Source organism: Bos javanicus, chromosome 23 (genome assembly GCF_032452875.1).
Source record: "Bos javanicus breed banteng chromosome 23, ARS-OSU_banteng_1.0, whole genome shotgun sequence".
Taxonomy (NCBI): domain Eukaryota; kingdom Metazoa; phylum Chordata; class Mammalia; order Artiodactyla; family Bovidae; genus Bos; species Bos javanicus.
This window is the reverse complement of record NC_083890.1, coordinates 4,555,004-4,570,999: the sequence shown is the minus strand read 5'-3', so window position 1 is coordinate 4,570,999 and position 15,996 is coordinate 4,555,004. Positions and strand designations below refer to the sequence as shown.

At 37.4% G+C, this 15,996-nt stretch overlaps 1 protein-coding gene across 1 annotated transcript in view; it reads right to left on the bottom strand.

Annotated features, from left to right (window-relative positions):
• The window catches only part of BMP5 (bone morphogenetic protein 5), a 141,758-nt gene extending 132,489 nt beyond the window's left edge, over positions 1-9,269 (bottom strand). The window contains exon 1 of the mRNA XM_061397809.1: positions 8,039-9,269. Within this exon, the coding sequence (XP_061253793.1) occupies positions 8,039-8,528 (490 nt within the window). The 5' untranslated portion in view covers positions 8,529-9,269. The remainder of the gene's footprint in view (positions 1-8,038) is intronic.
• Between the last annotated feature and the right edge of the window lie 6,727 nt (positions 9,270-15,996).

The following is a 15,996-nucleotide window of genomic DNA, read 5'->3' as shown; positions in this document are numbered from 1 at the left end:
CTACTGTTTATATTGTGGGTTTGTTTTCTGCTTTTTTTTTTACTACTTGTTTTTTTTTAATTAAAAAAAAAAAATTGGCCATGTCACCTGTCACGTGGGATCTTAGTTCCCCAGCACAGATAGGGCCCACACCCCCAGCGCTAGAAACTTGGAGTCTTAACCACTCAACTACCAGGGAAGTTCCTGTGGGTCTTTGATTTTAATTTTAGTTTGCTATACAATACTTTTAATGTATAATATAAAATGACAGATCCAGATACAATTTAAGAACTTTTTTCAGCATCCCATGCCTGTTTTTGCCACTCAACCAACTTGTGATGTAATCAGCTCTCACAGTAAATCATTCTCTCTTAAATTTTGCAATTAACCTGTACATTGGCCTGATTCTAGAACTCTTGTTGACTAAACACTCAATATGCATTTATCCATTTGTCCCAGAGATCTTCAGTTTATGCCTCAAGATCCACTCTCCACATTTCTCTGCTCAGCTGTCTGCACCAAGAGGCTGATTTTTCGGGAACCGATCCAATGGGCCCCATGACCCTGGGCTTTCAGTGACCATCAGCCAACAGGAGAGACAGCAGAGGAGTGAAGTCTGCTGTTTACTCCCAGGCCTCGCTCCCTGCTGAGCACCTAGAGTTGGCTGCCTGGCACCCCTCTCACAAAGACCACCAGTCCCACTAGGGTGCCTTCTCCTACAGCTCTTCTGCTGGTAGCTGTTTCTGCTCCCATCCCATCCCAGCAGTTGACAAGGAAGGCTCCCCTGCAAGTCCAGGTGCTGCATTATCTCCAGTTTTTCCAGAAAGCCCCACCCACTACATTAGAAACATTATAACCTTAATTAAATTCCCCACAAATGCCTCAGTTTGTGCAATGTCTCTTTCCACTGGGGATAAAAATAGATGAATAGGGCTTGATTCCTGCTAGTGTTACATGTCATCAAATATGCACTTAGGAGGGCCCTATGCTGGGTCTAATACCCTGCAGCCACCATCTTGGAAGTCTTGATAACTTTTAAACCAGTGGCCCCACATTTTCATTTTACATTGGGCTCCACAAATTACTTAGCGGCTCCTGCAAATGCAATACAGATGTTGGCTACAAATGCAATTCCAACAACAATCACTGCCATTTCAAGAGGTCTATGGAAATGGCAAGCCACTCCAGTGTTCTTGCCTGGAGAATCCCAGGGAGGGGGAAGCCTGGTGGGCAGCCGTCTATGGGGTCGCACAGAGTCGGACACGACTGAAGCGACTTAGCAGCAGCAGCATGCTCCAAATACTCTTCTTAAAATTGTATGTAATTAACTCATTTAATTCTCTCAACACTCAAGGAGAAAGGTGTTATTATTATCTTTAGAACTTCTTAGTCAAAGAACCAGAGGCACTTGAGAATGTAAGCATTGATAACTTGCCTGAGGTCACCCTGAAAGAAAGCGTAGCCTATGGGATTCTAATACAGGCATTCTGGCTTCTTCTCTGCTACTCTGCAATTAGATTCCATTTATAATTAAACCTAATAGCTGTTTGAGCAGTAATATACCATGGACTTTAGGATTCTGCAAATAGACTCCATCTCCCTGCATAGGAAGGCTAATTGCAAAGTTACACTAAGGACAGGAAATCTGTGCACAACAAATAATATTGAATTTCTCATATCAAGACAGCATAGCTGAAGGGGTTTGTAAATGTTAATAAATCTTTTAATGTTGACATGTCTTCTAGGCCTGCATAAAATCTAAATGAGATTTGCATCTGACCTCTTTAAACTATTTTCTTTATTGCAAACAACTTCAAGAAAGCGATTAAACCACAGGCACAATAAAAGTTGTTCTTTACTTCCAGAAAGAAGTTAAATAAACACAATATGTAAGAGATAATGTAATTAGATGGATTTATTTCTAAAACGCAGCATTCTTTTTGTAACGCAATTCCCAAGACTGCCTTGTTTAGGGAAAATAGAGTGCAAGGACACATCATTGTGAAGCCAAGGATCTTCATCATCTTAGAAATTATAAAATAATTAAACCTTGGTTTAATTTCTATACCAACCAAACAATTCAACTTTATACAAGATCTGGGTTTCTACGTTCTCTACAATAGGTGGGTAGTTCACTGCTTTCCAAGTATAGTATATGTGCTCTCTGGTTATGAAGGTTTATTTCCTTTTCTCCTCAAACCACTAAGCAGACTTTTTACTAACTTACAAATGATTTTTTTTTTCAATTTGAACATTGTACTTTTCAACAGATTTTGTTTCTATAATACCTTATTATATTATCAGTTTTATCACAGCCGTTAAAACAAGACTCTCACAAACCTGGGTTACTATTTGGTTCCATAGATTCTTGTAAACATCTCTGAAAATGGCAGGTGAATACTCCCACTACGATTTTTATCTGAGTTGTAATTTTAAGACCCAGGACTGGATCTTAAACATCCCCATCAGACATGGGCATCTCAGCAGCTCCCTTTCCCTCTCCCCGAATAAATGAGCCAGTTGTCAGGACTAACTGGTGTATTTTAAAGGCTATCTTAGCCAAGGGTATTATTTTAAGGGATGAGCAAATGGGGAAACCCCACAGCCCGGCCAATAAAATATGAACTGAAGGTGCAAAGAAGCACTCATAAATATTCCCTAGAACAAGGGACGCATTGTTTCCCTCCCACCCTTTCAGTGGCTCCTCTGATCTCAGCCCCTCTCTGCGTCAGGGAAGCCTCTTCCTTGAACCTGTGGTTTTTTCAAGCTGAGTTACTACATTATTTATGACTGCAAATGTGAGTGGCCCGTCTGTGTGCTCCTTCTACACACACACACTGAGTGCCCCCTCCCTCCGCCCCGCTTCGGTATTCCAGTCTGCAAGGATGAAAGGGCTTCCCCCGGAGCTGATGCGGTTGGGGATGTGGCGTGAGCTGCCATCTCAGGATGAGGCGGACGGAGGGTTTCCCCATAGCCTCCACCTGCGAGGCCCAGAGGCGGCCCCTCACACTCATTCCATTCATTTTCCTCCTTTCCAGGGCTTTAGAAAAATACTTTTTCTGTCTCCATCTCATCCTCCCTATTCCCTGCCTCCACCAGTTTATTCTTGATCTCTTTATATTTTCTCAACATCTCTCCTCAACTCAAAAAAGGAAACCATCACTCTTCAGACATGCGACGTGTATTCCATAAAAATTCTATCAGTCAAAGGGTTTTCTAACGCAAAAACGAGTTGCATTTTTGATGAGCGTGATTTTTGTTCAGTGATGCGGTTTTTCCCTTTTGAAACACTTGTCCTTGAATCTCCTCCTTTAAAATTTTAATAGTGTTATAAATTAGGAGAGGCACAAACAATTAAATATAGTCCAGGAGATCTTCAGGGAGAGGTGAGGAGGCAAGGAAGAATGGGGATGGTAGAGAAGCAATTAAAGTGGAGTCAACAGCCTGCTGGAGAGGTTCCGATGCCCTGGGGAGCTTTGCTCCTGATGCGTGGAGGCTGCCATGGGCCCTTAGTATCCTTTTCCTTCTCGAGGAGAGAGAAAACAGGAGACTGTACCTCAATTATGGAGCTGTGACAAATTGATTTTCAGCTCATCGAAGCCTCCAGCCATGAAGAAAGAAGGACCAAAGGCAGACCCCAGGAGAGGTGGGGCAGTGAGGAGAGGGATGCCAAGACAGCCTGGAGCTGGAGAGGCCCTAGAACTCCAGGGGAAAGGCCGAAAGACAGGGGTGGGGGAGGGGGGAGGCCAAGAAAAGAGGGCGGTGGTACCGCAGAAATGGAAGGATGCAAGGAAGGAGCTGGAGGCGGCGTGTGAGCCGCCCCAAGCCCTCCCGAGTGGGTCGTCATGTCAATACCTTCTCTCCAACCGGGACTCCTGACCGAACTTCTAAAATGAGCAATTTGTGAGTGACCATTCAAACCTGCAAAACACTTCCAATTAAACTATGGTTATAATTATCTCTGCAGCCATGCCGTCCATCAACAAGGACATAGCACTAGAGAAGAACAGGGTCCCCCCCTGGGGCATGGTCAAGAATGCCAAGAGTTCACGGAGAAAAAAGATAAAGGTCTCCACCCTCAGCAATTTCTTTTCAAAAGTGAAGAGTGGGGAAAAAAATGACTATTTCACCCGATATTAGCGTTTGTTATTCCAGGCATAAACCTTGAATATGTACTATAATGGTTTTAGATTTTTTTTCCCTCCCATCCCCCCTTCCTCAAAAAAAGAAAAAAAACTTGCGTGTGTTTATAGGTGTGTTTATGTTACACAAGTGTTAATAACCCTGTTGGAGGGACTACATAGATAGGCTTCTTTAGGTAGATCTGTGTATAAATTCCTCTCCACTGGGCACTTGAGTCAGCCAAAACCAACAATAAATATCAATGATGTCTTTCAAATCTGTCAACTGAGAGTATAAGCACATTTTTTTCTTCCAGTACCAGGAGAGTTTAATGATTGGGGAGAGTAAGGGAGAAGGCTTTCATTTAAAATTGTGAAACTATTTTTCTATTTCATACTTTAACATGCTAAACATGTAGTTATAAAATACAAAACAAAAACAAATGTAAGCACCACATTTTCATACTTTTATGCATGAGAATGAGTTTACGATCTTGAATTGTACCTAGGTATTTGACTCCAAGCCAACTGATCAAAGCCCATTAATAAGCCTAAAGTTCTTTATCAGGGAACTACATGTAGACAAAGAGTAATATAGAAGTGAATTTCCTGTGTTTGCTGTTTTCTGTACTTTCCTCTGAAATGTCTACAAATGTTACATCATTTTAATTATACAGTAACCAAGCAATCAAGTGAAGTTAGTTTCTAACTAAAAGGTCTTAGAAATGCACTGCTTGTTTCTCTTTATGTGAACTAGAGATGTACTCAAATATTGCAAACAAGCTACCTAATTATTCCTTTCATTTGCAAAGATATTTGATATATAAACTAACCCTTAACATTTTTGAAAAAGTGATAGCTAAAAAAAAATTACCAGAATGATGTTTTTGTCACTAACAAAATAATGTGGAATTGAATAAGCAAAATTCCACTGATATTAAATAGTTTTAAGGACAAACCAGAGAAATCAGTCTGTAAAAGCTGTTGACTAGGAGACTGATAAAAGTTGGCCTAAGAATAATGAATAAAATTAGGCAGAAAGTTTCTCTTCACACAGTTAATAATTAATATTTGTTTCTTCAAAGTGAACAAATCACAAAAAATAACTTAAAGGTCAGATTAGAATAATGTGTTTAATTTCATATTTAGTTATTACATTGCCTTTGAGGCAATTTATTCACATTTTATTTTTCCTTCTAGTAATTTCCAATCTGTTTTCTGCTTATAAACATAAAATTAATCACAGTTTGAATTAAATTTAATTGTTCTTGGGGAGCAAAACTTATGTTGGAAAAAAAAAAAAAGTGTTTCTAAATGACAAGATAATTGTAGAAAATCCATTAAGTAACTTGAAAATGACCCAGGCAGGCATGAATAACAAGGATGTTACTAGACCCTTTTTATATAATTCAACTTATGATGGGAAATATCAACAGATTCTTTTCACATATTTAAATATCAGGTGGCTTCCTCAACACAAATCCCTTGCCTCTTGCTAATTTGATCATTTGCCCTCAGTCTCCACTCTATACATATTTTTAAAGACACTAAAAAAATAAAATAAAATCCTCTTGAGTCTTTGTTAATTAATGTTACCATAAGAAACACTGAAATTCTTAGCACAGTTAATAATGATATTACACTTTTACCTTTTATAAGTATGCTTTGACCTATTTTATTACAGAAGAAATACAGGAGTCAAAGCTTTTTACTAAGTAGTGATTGAGTTCAAGCTTTGGCTGTATTAGAAGGCATAGTCTAAAGAGAATAAAATAAAATTGTGGTTTAATTTTCCTCAGAGACTCCTAGGAAAAACTCACTTAGTATCACAATTAATTAGTCAATAATTTCATGTGAGACATTTAATTTGGAATTTTTAAAGAAAAAGTAACACAGTTTATTACTGAAGATAAATCATTACTCAGCAAGTTAAGCATGATATGAATAAATAAATAAACATTTTCTGAAACTCATACCCAGTATTGTCTCTTTAGTGTAAAATTAATACTTATATTCATAATATAATTAATTTACTGCTCTGTAATTATAATCCAAGTAATGAAAATTTTATTGATCTAAAAATATAAATATGCTTTAATGATAAAAATGGTCCCAGAAGTCCCTGAATAAAACTGTTTATTATTATTGTTGGCTTTCTTATTCTATGTAAATTTATAAAAAGCAATGGAGCAAGGGTTCAAAAATAGTATTTCATTCCTTTCTAAAAAAACAAATACACTTCTCTTGTGAATGATCAAAGTATTCAATTGTAATATAATATATTACTAGGACAGATTCAAGACTTAGCTATTGTTTTATAAATCAATAAAACAATCACTGCTTTTTCAGTGATTTATGAATATATAAATCATGCTAGATTGTACTTTTTCTATAAAAATATTAAAAAGAAAGTTAAGTTATTGAATAATCTTGAGAAATTGCTACAAAGTCAAATATACCATGAGTCAAATTTGCATGTCACTCCTATGAGGAAAAAACAATCAAACTAATTTAGAATTAAGACATATTTTGATGGCTTGAAAGTTCCAAACGGAACCTGTTAATTACATAGAGAAGAAAAGGCCCCCAGGACACTTGATTAAGGCAACCACCAATGACTTACTACAGCTTATAATGAGAGCTTTGTCTCTTATAACATGAAACATATGATTTATCAGGCACCTTATCCTTCCTACTAGGATTGCTCAGAGCAAATGAACGGGGCATATTAAGCAACACATATTATAAAAGCTTCATGTGTCATTAAGATTTGTTGCTATCTGACTTTTCAAAGAATATTTTTTTGATATATGAGGAAGTTTTTAATTAAGTGTCTAATAGAACATGTCAATTTTAACTCCAAGCAGATTGCACTTTAAAACAAAGTTTTAAAAACTCTAACATTAAGAATTGATTACATTTGTTGATTCTATTTAGTTTCTTTTTTAGAGTCTAAAGATAGCAAACTTTTACCTTCAGTGGCTACCAAAAAATTTAAGGAAAACCACAGCCCTTGTAAAATCATTTTAAAGTGAAGACTCTTTAATAATATTGCAAGATGAAAACAAGGCATTAATTTATCATTTGATATTGTCAAGATCAATTTTTTGGTATTGTCAGTATCAGCACTCAGTAAAATATAATTTAAAAAATTATTCTCTAAGAATTCTGTTAATTAAATAATTTTTTGATTGACATATTTTTATCTTATATGACAAGGAAAGTTTTATATAGGTAAAGACCATCATAGCATGTTTTGCATTTCTCTTGCCTTTGAAAAAAATCAAGTAAGTATGATGTATTTTAATCATTCTAGTAAAAAAATGTTAGAGTGAAAATTATTTTCCAAAATATTTTTCACAGAATTTCAGAATCTGTCCTTGAAAGTCTCTGATAGTAATCTTTTACAATATTATTTGATCTTAGTTAGTTTCACATCAATATTTTCACAGTAGTTTCTGCCCTGAAATGAGAGTTCTTAAGTGGCAGTTAAGTTACATCTATATGCTTTTTAAATTACTAAACAAACAAAAAAAAAGGTTCAGAATGTCACTTTTACCTTTCCATCTGTAAATATCTGCATTATTATTATTTGGCCCATAGATTAGCTGTCCTCATAAATTCTTTAGACTATTGTCTGTTTATGCATACATTTAAACAAAATTGAAATTTTAACAAGATGTGAAAAGACCCAAATCTACCTAAACCACATGTTTAATTTTAACTATATTAAAATAATATATATATGTACATATGACTCTGTTGCCTAAGGCAAAAATCTTATATTACATCAACGAAAAAAAGGAAACAGAAGCTGGAGAGGAGAGTTATAGAAAATGACTTTACATAAACATGACCACCTACCAAGCAGCTACTTAGCCATTAGGAAAGCCTCCACTTTGCGATAACATAGATGAACAAATAAATGAACAACATACCTAAATTGACAAAGCTCATGACCATGTCAGCATCATTCAGAAAGTTGGCATCATGTAGGCTGGCTAGCGGAGGACTCTGGGTGGTCAGGGGAGACGCTCGAGACAACTGGATGCGGCGAGGGTACCCATTGGGAGAGGCTGGGGAGCCCTTCCTGGCTCCCCGGGAGTCTGCAGCCAGGGGCGCCCTCACGGAGTACTCCAGCTCCTCGGGGTTCTCCTCACTGGCCATGGCGTTGTACAGGTCCAGCATAAAGAGAGGTGCAGAGGAAGCTTGTTTTCCAGGTGAAAATGGTCTGGGTCTGTGAGGCAAACCCAAGATAGAGAGAATTTCCCTCTGTATTTCCCGTCTTTCGTGGTTCCGTAGTCTTCTATAAATAAAACTGGAGTGAACATGATTGTCTCCCAAACTTCCTTTTGCAGAACCCACTAGAACCCAGCAGCTCCAGAGGAAACCCACAATACCCCTAAGTAAAAATACAGTCAGATGCATTTTTGTCCAAAAGCAAAAGTTGATATTTTTAGTCCTTCTTGTCCTCTTACCAGAAAGAAAAAAAAAAAAGATCTAAGTTCTTAGGAGGTATATTTTCCCAGTAGCTGAAAAACAAATTTACCTATTCTTCATTTCTGAAGTGAGAGTGACATTTCTGAACACACATTCTCACTGATTTTCCTGCTCTATTTTCAGTATTTTGAAATATGTCAAGAGTAGTTATTTCTAAGAAAGCTGAAACTCGAATTTCCAATTATCCACAGTTGTTAAGAGCTTTTGCTGCATGGATGGAGCAGAAGGCGGCTAATATTATTTGATCAGATGACCTATGCATTCCTATATCAATATATGATAATCAGGCCTTTGGTATTGGAATGAACGAAAGTTGATCTTCTAATAAACTGTAGTTCCCACAGTGATCTTCACTTGCTCTTGAGTTCTTCTCAACCCTTGAGCTCTTTCCAAGATAAATCCTGATTTCTGAATCACAGATCTATGCTGATCTGCACCTTGGTGTTGGAATATATATTTGTCCGGCAGCTTGGTGATAACTTTAACATCTTTTGTGTCGTCTTAGTGTAAAACAAGACTCAAGGTTGTACTATTCAAGTCAATGTGTTTTCCTGAATTTACTTGCAAACCTTCCTGTAAGTCCCTTCACTCTCTTTCTCCTTCTTAGTGTTAATTCCACCTCCAGCAGACACAAATATACCAGCCCTCTTCAAGGGAGATCTAAAGAGTAATGTAAGCACAACCCTGCTGGGAAAGAAGAGGCTTCTCATTGTAATTTGAAACTGGTAAAGCAAAAAGAACTTAACCCCTTTGCTACCAGAAAAGCCTCCATTTTCACAATTTCATAGACACGCATCTCACACAGCACAGGGATGCATGGAGCATGTAAGTTCTAGTGGGGGAAAGCCAGTTTTCAAGCAGCAGACTGAAAATTTGGTCACCAGTTTTATAGAGGACCCTTTCAGATCTTTTTTTCTAATAGTACACATTTAGTGCATTTCTATATTAAGTCTCAGGTCGTGGCTGAATTAACATGAGATGTCTCTATCCTATATTTGAGGTTGTTTCTAGTTTTTACAAGTTGTTTAAGTTTACTTCTTACAAAAGAAAAGGAAGTTTCATAAATGAAGATTAATTTGTTGTTTGTTAATGACAGCCAGATCTTTTCAGAATAAAATACAGTAGAGAATTCATCATCAGTAAATATATTCTAGTTCCCAAAGCCGTAGTTATAATAATTCAATAATGGTGATGAGAGAGCCCAGCTTTAGTGATCTTTGAATATCAAGATTTTAAGCAGCAAAGTATATTCATACTTCCCTAGTTAATGCAGTGCATTTGAAATACAAATAGCCTAAGATATAGTGTCATGACTCTTAACTTTCAAGTCATTTCAGTTGAAATATAAGCAGATTTACAAATTAGATATTTCCCATATGTTGTACTCAGTATTTTGATTTGCCTTAACCTATACAAATAAACAGAAGTCAAATATGCTTTCTGACTACATGCAGATTTGCATTTTCAAAATCTGATGGGCATAATGGGGTATGTGCCCACCTTTCTAACATACCCCACTTAATCCAGGGAAATGAGCAAAGTGCGTGTTTATCCTTAATGTTTAATGCCTTTAAACTTTGGAAGTCTACAATGTTTCTGTGCAGCTATAATTTTCCTTAGAAGCTCTCCCTTAACCTTAGGGCTCACAGCGCTTTCATTGTCTGGGAGGATATTCTGATACCAGTGTAGATTTATCAAACAAATTCTCAAACTATTATGAAATTTTAATGTTTTTCCTTTACCTAGAGGTGCCTGGTTTCTTATTTAATTCTTTTTAAATATTTCCTCTGAGGGTTTAAAGCAAAGTCATATTTCTCATAAATCTACAATTTATTGGTGAAGGCAAGATACCAAAAGGGCTTGTGGAATCTTATTGTCTGCATGATTTTTCTAATACAAACTTACTGCATTCAAACTTGATGACGCTGTTGAATATTTGCCCTACTGACAATACTTTATTAACAGCCAAGTAGCATGCCCCAGGAGCAGACCCAAATACTGACACACTTCTATAACATAGCTATCCCATGAATAGCAGTAGTTCAGCTTGAAAGTGAATTAAAGCATACCATTTCAGTAAGAAATGATTGAAACCACTAAACTCCTTGATTTCACATCCAAAACAAACTAAGATTTTTTTGGCCAATGGTGAGGATTCAAATCAATTACTTGTAGATAAAAACTTTCTCCCCTGAATTTATTTAACATGTCCCCAGATAAAAGATACTGCAGTTTTTCTCTTTACATTTTAGAAGAGATGGTCAAGGTTATGAATTTGCTTCCTGTCTCTAGAGCACAGCTTAGAGTTACAAGTGAAAACTAGCTACCCTAGAGGAAGAAACAACTCTTATCTTCCACAAGTGCTGATTTTTCTCCTAAGATGTAAGTGAAAAATAAAAATGAGTCTAGGTGTCACCAGTCCCCAAACTCATTTTCCCAAAGTCTGATTTATAATATCAATCAGTGTAATTGTAATTTAATTGCTTCACCAGGCACAGAGCCCACCTCTAGACTAGAAATCAGTTGCTAGCGTTCTTAGTCAGAGCTTTTCGTATCAACTCTTCCCCACCTCCCTTCCAACTCAGACCAGATTTGGCAAACATTAATTTTCAAAAGGATCAACATGTGTAAAGAGGGAAAGAAAATAAAGAAGAAAAAAACCTACCAGAAAGAGAGGGGAAATGCTAACCACAAAGCGAAAAGCTAGATTTATTCCAACTTAAAAGTAAAGGTGTCATGCCACATCATTGGATTTCCAGGTGGGTGTGTATCTAAGTATGTAAAGGCAATTTAGAAGATTAAGCATTTTGCAGTGGCAACGTATCAATGTTCCAAATTTCAGAGCATATATTTAAAAGCTGCATAAGTCATTGAACAGACCGAAGAAATATATTCAGTATGGAAGAAGTTGGGACAGGAGAAAAATCCATGGCATCACAAGAATTGTTCCTAAAGATAAGCACATTCCAAGAAGAGGGGCCTTGGTAAAAACCCACCTCTCACAGAGTAGTCTTTGCCTAGGGTATATGCTAATATAAGTGGCCTTCTGGTTGGAAACAGAGAAGATTGAATACATGGAAGAAGTCCTTCCCAGGAGGGAACAGTCCCTCCTGTTCATTTTTCTCTATCCCTCACAAAAATTGGACACATTTAGTCCACAGATACGCAAACCGACAACATTCAGTAGACAGATCCATTTTCCCCAGCCTTTCAAAAGAAGGTTGCAGTATCTATAAATCTGTGTGGTTCTGGAAAGGTCTTTCTGTTTCATTCCATCTGACTTGGACACATTTGCAATAACCCAAAAGCGATGTTAATTGTGGATATAGCCTCCACCTTCTGCTGGGTTAATAGTTGTTAAAGAAATATTGAATGTGAATAATGAAAGATAGTGACCCAAAAGATTTGAAACTTTTGCTTGGTATTCTTTTTAATGAATGGTGACATTATTGAATATTTTTAAGTGAAGAGAACATACATCAATACGCTTTGGTATTAGCCCATGTTCCTAAGATTGTTTTATTTTATTTCATGAGAGTAGGTAGTCTGGTAGTTATTTAAGGAAGAATGAACCAACATTTAATCATTAGAAAGAAAACACTGTTAATGAAATACTGATCTAAGTGTTCATCTGACAAACAGACTCCAATTAACTGACCCTAAGAGACTGGTAAATCAAATTACTAAGGCAGAGGATTTATCTGTCATCCAAATTGACAGATTATTTAAAAAGGTAGATTGAGCATTAAGCTGTTATTTAGTTAACCATTAAAGAATAATTTCATTTATAGAGTACACTTCATAATTTTAAAAACTCATTCACAATGACTGGACATTTGGAATAATTTATTAATTCAACAAGCATTTATTGAATGCCTATATATGATTATTATGTGTTATCTGTTTTGCATATACAGTAAAATCAAATCAAACAATATACTTGCCTTCAAAAAGCTTACAATCATGTTTTATAGATTCAGTTGATTTAAGGGCATAAAATTATTATTTAAATGTTATTGTTACTCAAAAGGTAATTTCACTTTTTGCTTGAGAGTTTAGCTAGAATACAAGCACCATAAAAGCAGGGGCTGAGTTAATTTTGTTCATCACTGTTAAACAGTACATATTAGCAGCTCAATTAATATTTGTTGAACAATTGACTTTTTAATAAAGATGAACAATATTTCAGGGATTTTTTTTTTAAAGAGCAGTGTTCTCTGGAAGCATTATAAATTGTAAGGATTCATAGACATGCTGCTGCTGCAGCTGCTAAGTCGCTTCAGTCGTGTCCGACTCTGTGTGACCCTATAGACGGCAGCCCACCAGGCTCCCCGTCCCTGGGATTCTCCAGGCAAGAACACTGGAGTGGGGTTGCCATTTCCTTCTCCAATGCATGAAAGTGAAAAGTCAAAGTGAAGTCGCTCAGTTGTGTCCAACTCTTAGCGACCCCATGGACTGCAGCCTACCAGGCTCCTCCATCCATGGGATTTTGCAGGCAAGAGTACTGGAGTGGGGTGCCAATGCCTTCTCTGACATACTCATTGACAAATTCCCCTATCTCTTAATAGGAAGCCTCACCTACAGTACCAAAGGCTCCTTTTGCAAGGAAACTAGCCTATTATAGGCCTCATCCCACAGCCAAGAATCAGAGTGCAAATATCTAAAAGCATCATATAATGAGTCACATTAGGGCTTCCCTGGTGTTTCAATGGTAAAGAATCTGCTTGCCAACAGAAGACACAAGTTTGATCCCTGGGTCGGGAAGATCGCCTGGAGAAGGGAATGGCAACCCACTCCAGTGTTCTTGCCTGGAGAATCCAATGGACAGAGGAACCTGATGGGCTACAGTCCATGGGGTCACAAAAGAGTCAGACATGACTTAGCACCTAAACAACAGTGAATTATGTTAGCATTTACAAAATATCTTAGTCTATCATCACAGGGAGCTCTGATGAGGTGAGTGCCCATTGAATTAAAGTGGTCCTTCACCCAAAAGAGCAACTTCTGTTCCTGTCAATTAATACCGCCTTTGGCTTGTAATGGCTTATTTGTTTTGAGTTTGCGTGCTGTTTTATGACACATATTACAAGAAGCCCTGAAGGGGACCACTTTTTGTTTAATAGACATTAGCAGTGAACACCACACCTGCTAAGATTCAAGTAGGCGTAGAGTGTTGAGACACACACTGGGATGAACACACGTGGAGGGTGGAAGAGGCATTTGATAAAGCAGGTTGGGGTGTCCAAAAGTCAAAGTCTTTCAACCCATGTTTTCCATCCTTCACACTTTAGCAGGTGGAAGACTCTAGAAGTATCTCACCAACATACTAACCAATTCAAAATTTGTAGGTGTCTCACAGATGAATGGAAGGCATGATTGCCAACGTACCCCTGTAATTCCCACAAATGGTGCTTCAGTCCTCAGTGGAAGATATAACCTATAAGTGTTCTTCCCATCGATACATTCAAAATGAGACAGTTCAAAGGAAATTTTTAAATTACTTTACCTAATGCAAATGTTCCTTGACAGCAGTAGTGCTTTAATTAAATAGCCCTGTGTGCTGCTAAGTCACTTCAGTCCATAGGGCTACCCTATGGCCTGTAGCCTGCCAGGCTCCTCTGGCCATGGGATTCTCTAGGCATGAATACTGGAGTGGGTTGCTGTGCTCTCCTCCAGGGGATTTCCTGACCCAGGGATCGAACCCACGTTTCTTACATCTTCTGCACTGGCAGGCAGGTTCTTAACCACTAGCGCCACCTGGGGAGCCTAAATAGCCCTACTTTTCCATATTGTCTTTTTTAAGGAAATAGACACTATTTCATAGCATCCTCATCAGTAGCTTTAGGGTAACTCTATAGGACAAATTTAGAGCCTCACAAATTAGCCCCAATTATATCACAAAAACTGTCCAACAGCAACAACAACAAAAAGACCTGTGTATATGTCACCCAAGACCCATTCCTATTCTGCATCATTAGAGGATACAAACTCTGTTCCCTAAGACATAATATGACAAGGAAATAGAACTAATAATGAGAAGGATGGACAAAAATGATTGATATCAAGTTGTAAGTGTATAACACTAACCCTGTAACACAAAAGTTCTCAAGCCAGGTTACATAACTACAAATGGGGAGCAGAGAGAACTTTTGAGAAATACTATTGATGTTGTTAAGGGAGTAGATCTTACTAGACTAGACTTTAATGATCATTTTTCAATATATACAAATATTGAATCATGTTGTATATCTGAAGCTAATATAATATATATCAATTATGCCTCAATTTAAAAAAGAAAAAAAAAATACTAATGACTGGGTCACTAGTCATTAGTATGACTAGGCCAGAAGACCAACTAAATCGTATCTCTTAAGGAGGCAGTAGTATTTTTTTTAATACTTATGAATAAGCAACCAAACTTAGAACCCCTAACAAATAGTCTTGGCAGCTTCCAACCCATTATACACATGAGGATGTTTCAGTATCATAATAGAGTTTCCAAATTAGAACAAGGCTTTTGATTTTTCCTTGATTGCTGCTGAGTCCCAGGTAAGCAATACATTGTTTAAAGAAATACACAATGCTTGCATCCAGAAAAATGTTTGCACTTATTTACATACTAAATACAATTTATTCAGCATCTGCTATAGCAATGAATAAAACACACAGTGTCCAATCTTTCCAAATTTGGAGGTTAGTTGTTTCTAGAATGATTTCCTTAAGTATTTATACTTGAATGCTGAGCTTAAAATGCAATTTCTTAGACACACAGATGGAAAGAATATATCCTTCAAATGGTATCTGTTTATCACACTTTCCTCTTTGCTCGCATTTCCAGTTCCTTCCTGTATTATAATGTAAGGTGAATCGCAAGGCCTGCTCCATTATGTAACTCTTTAAAATTCGACTGAAAAAAAAAAAAAAAGTCATCTGAAATCACAGAGCAGATGCCCCTCATGCCTATCCCCAGTAGGTTCAGTTCTGAATATGCCGTGCTGCTGTTAGAGAGTTGTGTATATTCTGTGTCTGTGTGTGGAGGCACTGGCGCTCCTCAGAGGAGCACATGCACTTCTGAAGATCCCTCTGGCACTGGGGCTTCTGTCGTCTTCTTTCCCAGATACTTTCTATATTTAAAAGCTATGGATTTTTTCCTTGTCACCCTTGCATTCTCTTGATATCTTTTGTTCTTCCATTTTACAATAAACTCTTTATCTCAGTGTCTCCATTTTTAAAAACTTTATCCTGCCTAGTTTCCTTATCTAGAACTCTCTTTCAAGTGTGTAACTGCTTCCTTTATCTCTTACCTTTCACCACCTCTCTCTTCCTGCAGGGTAATCCTGCTCCCATCCCCACCACCACCCTCCCCACCCCCCCACCCCCCCCTCCTAATCTCCAC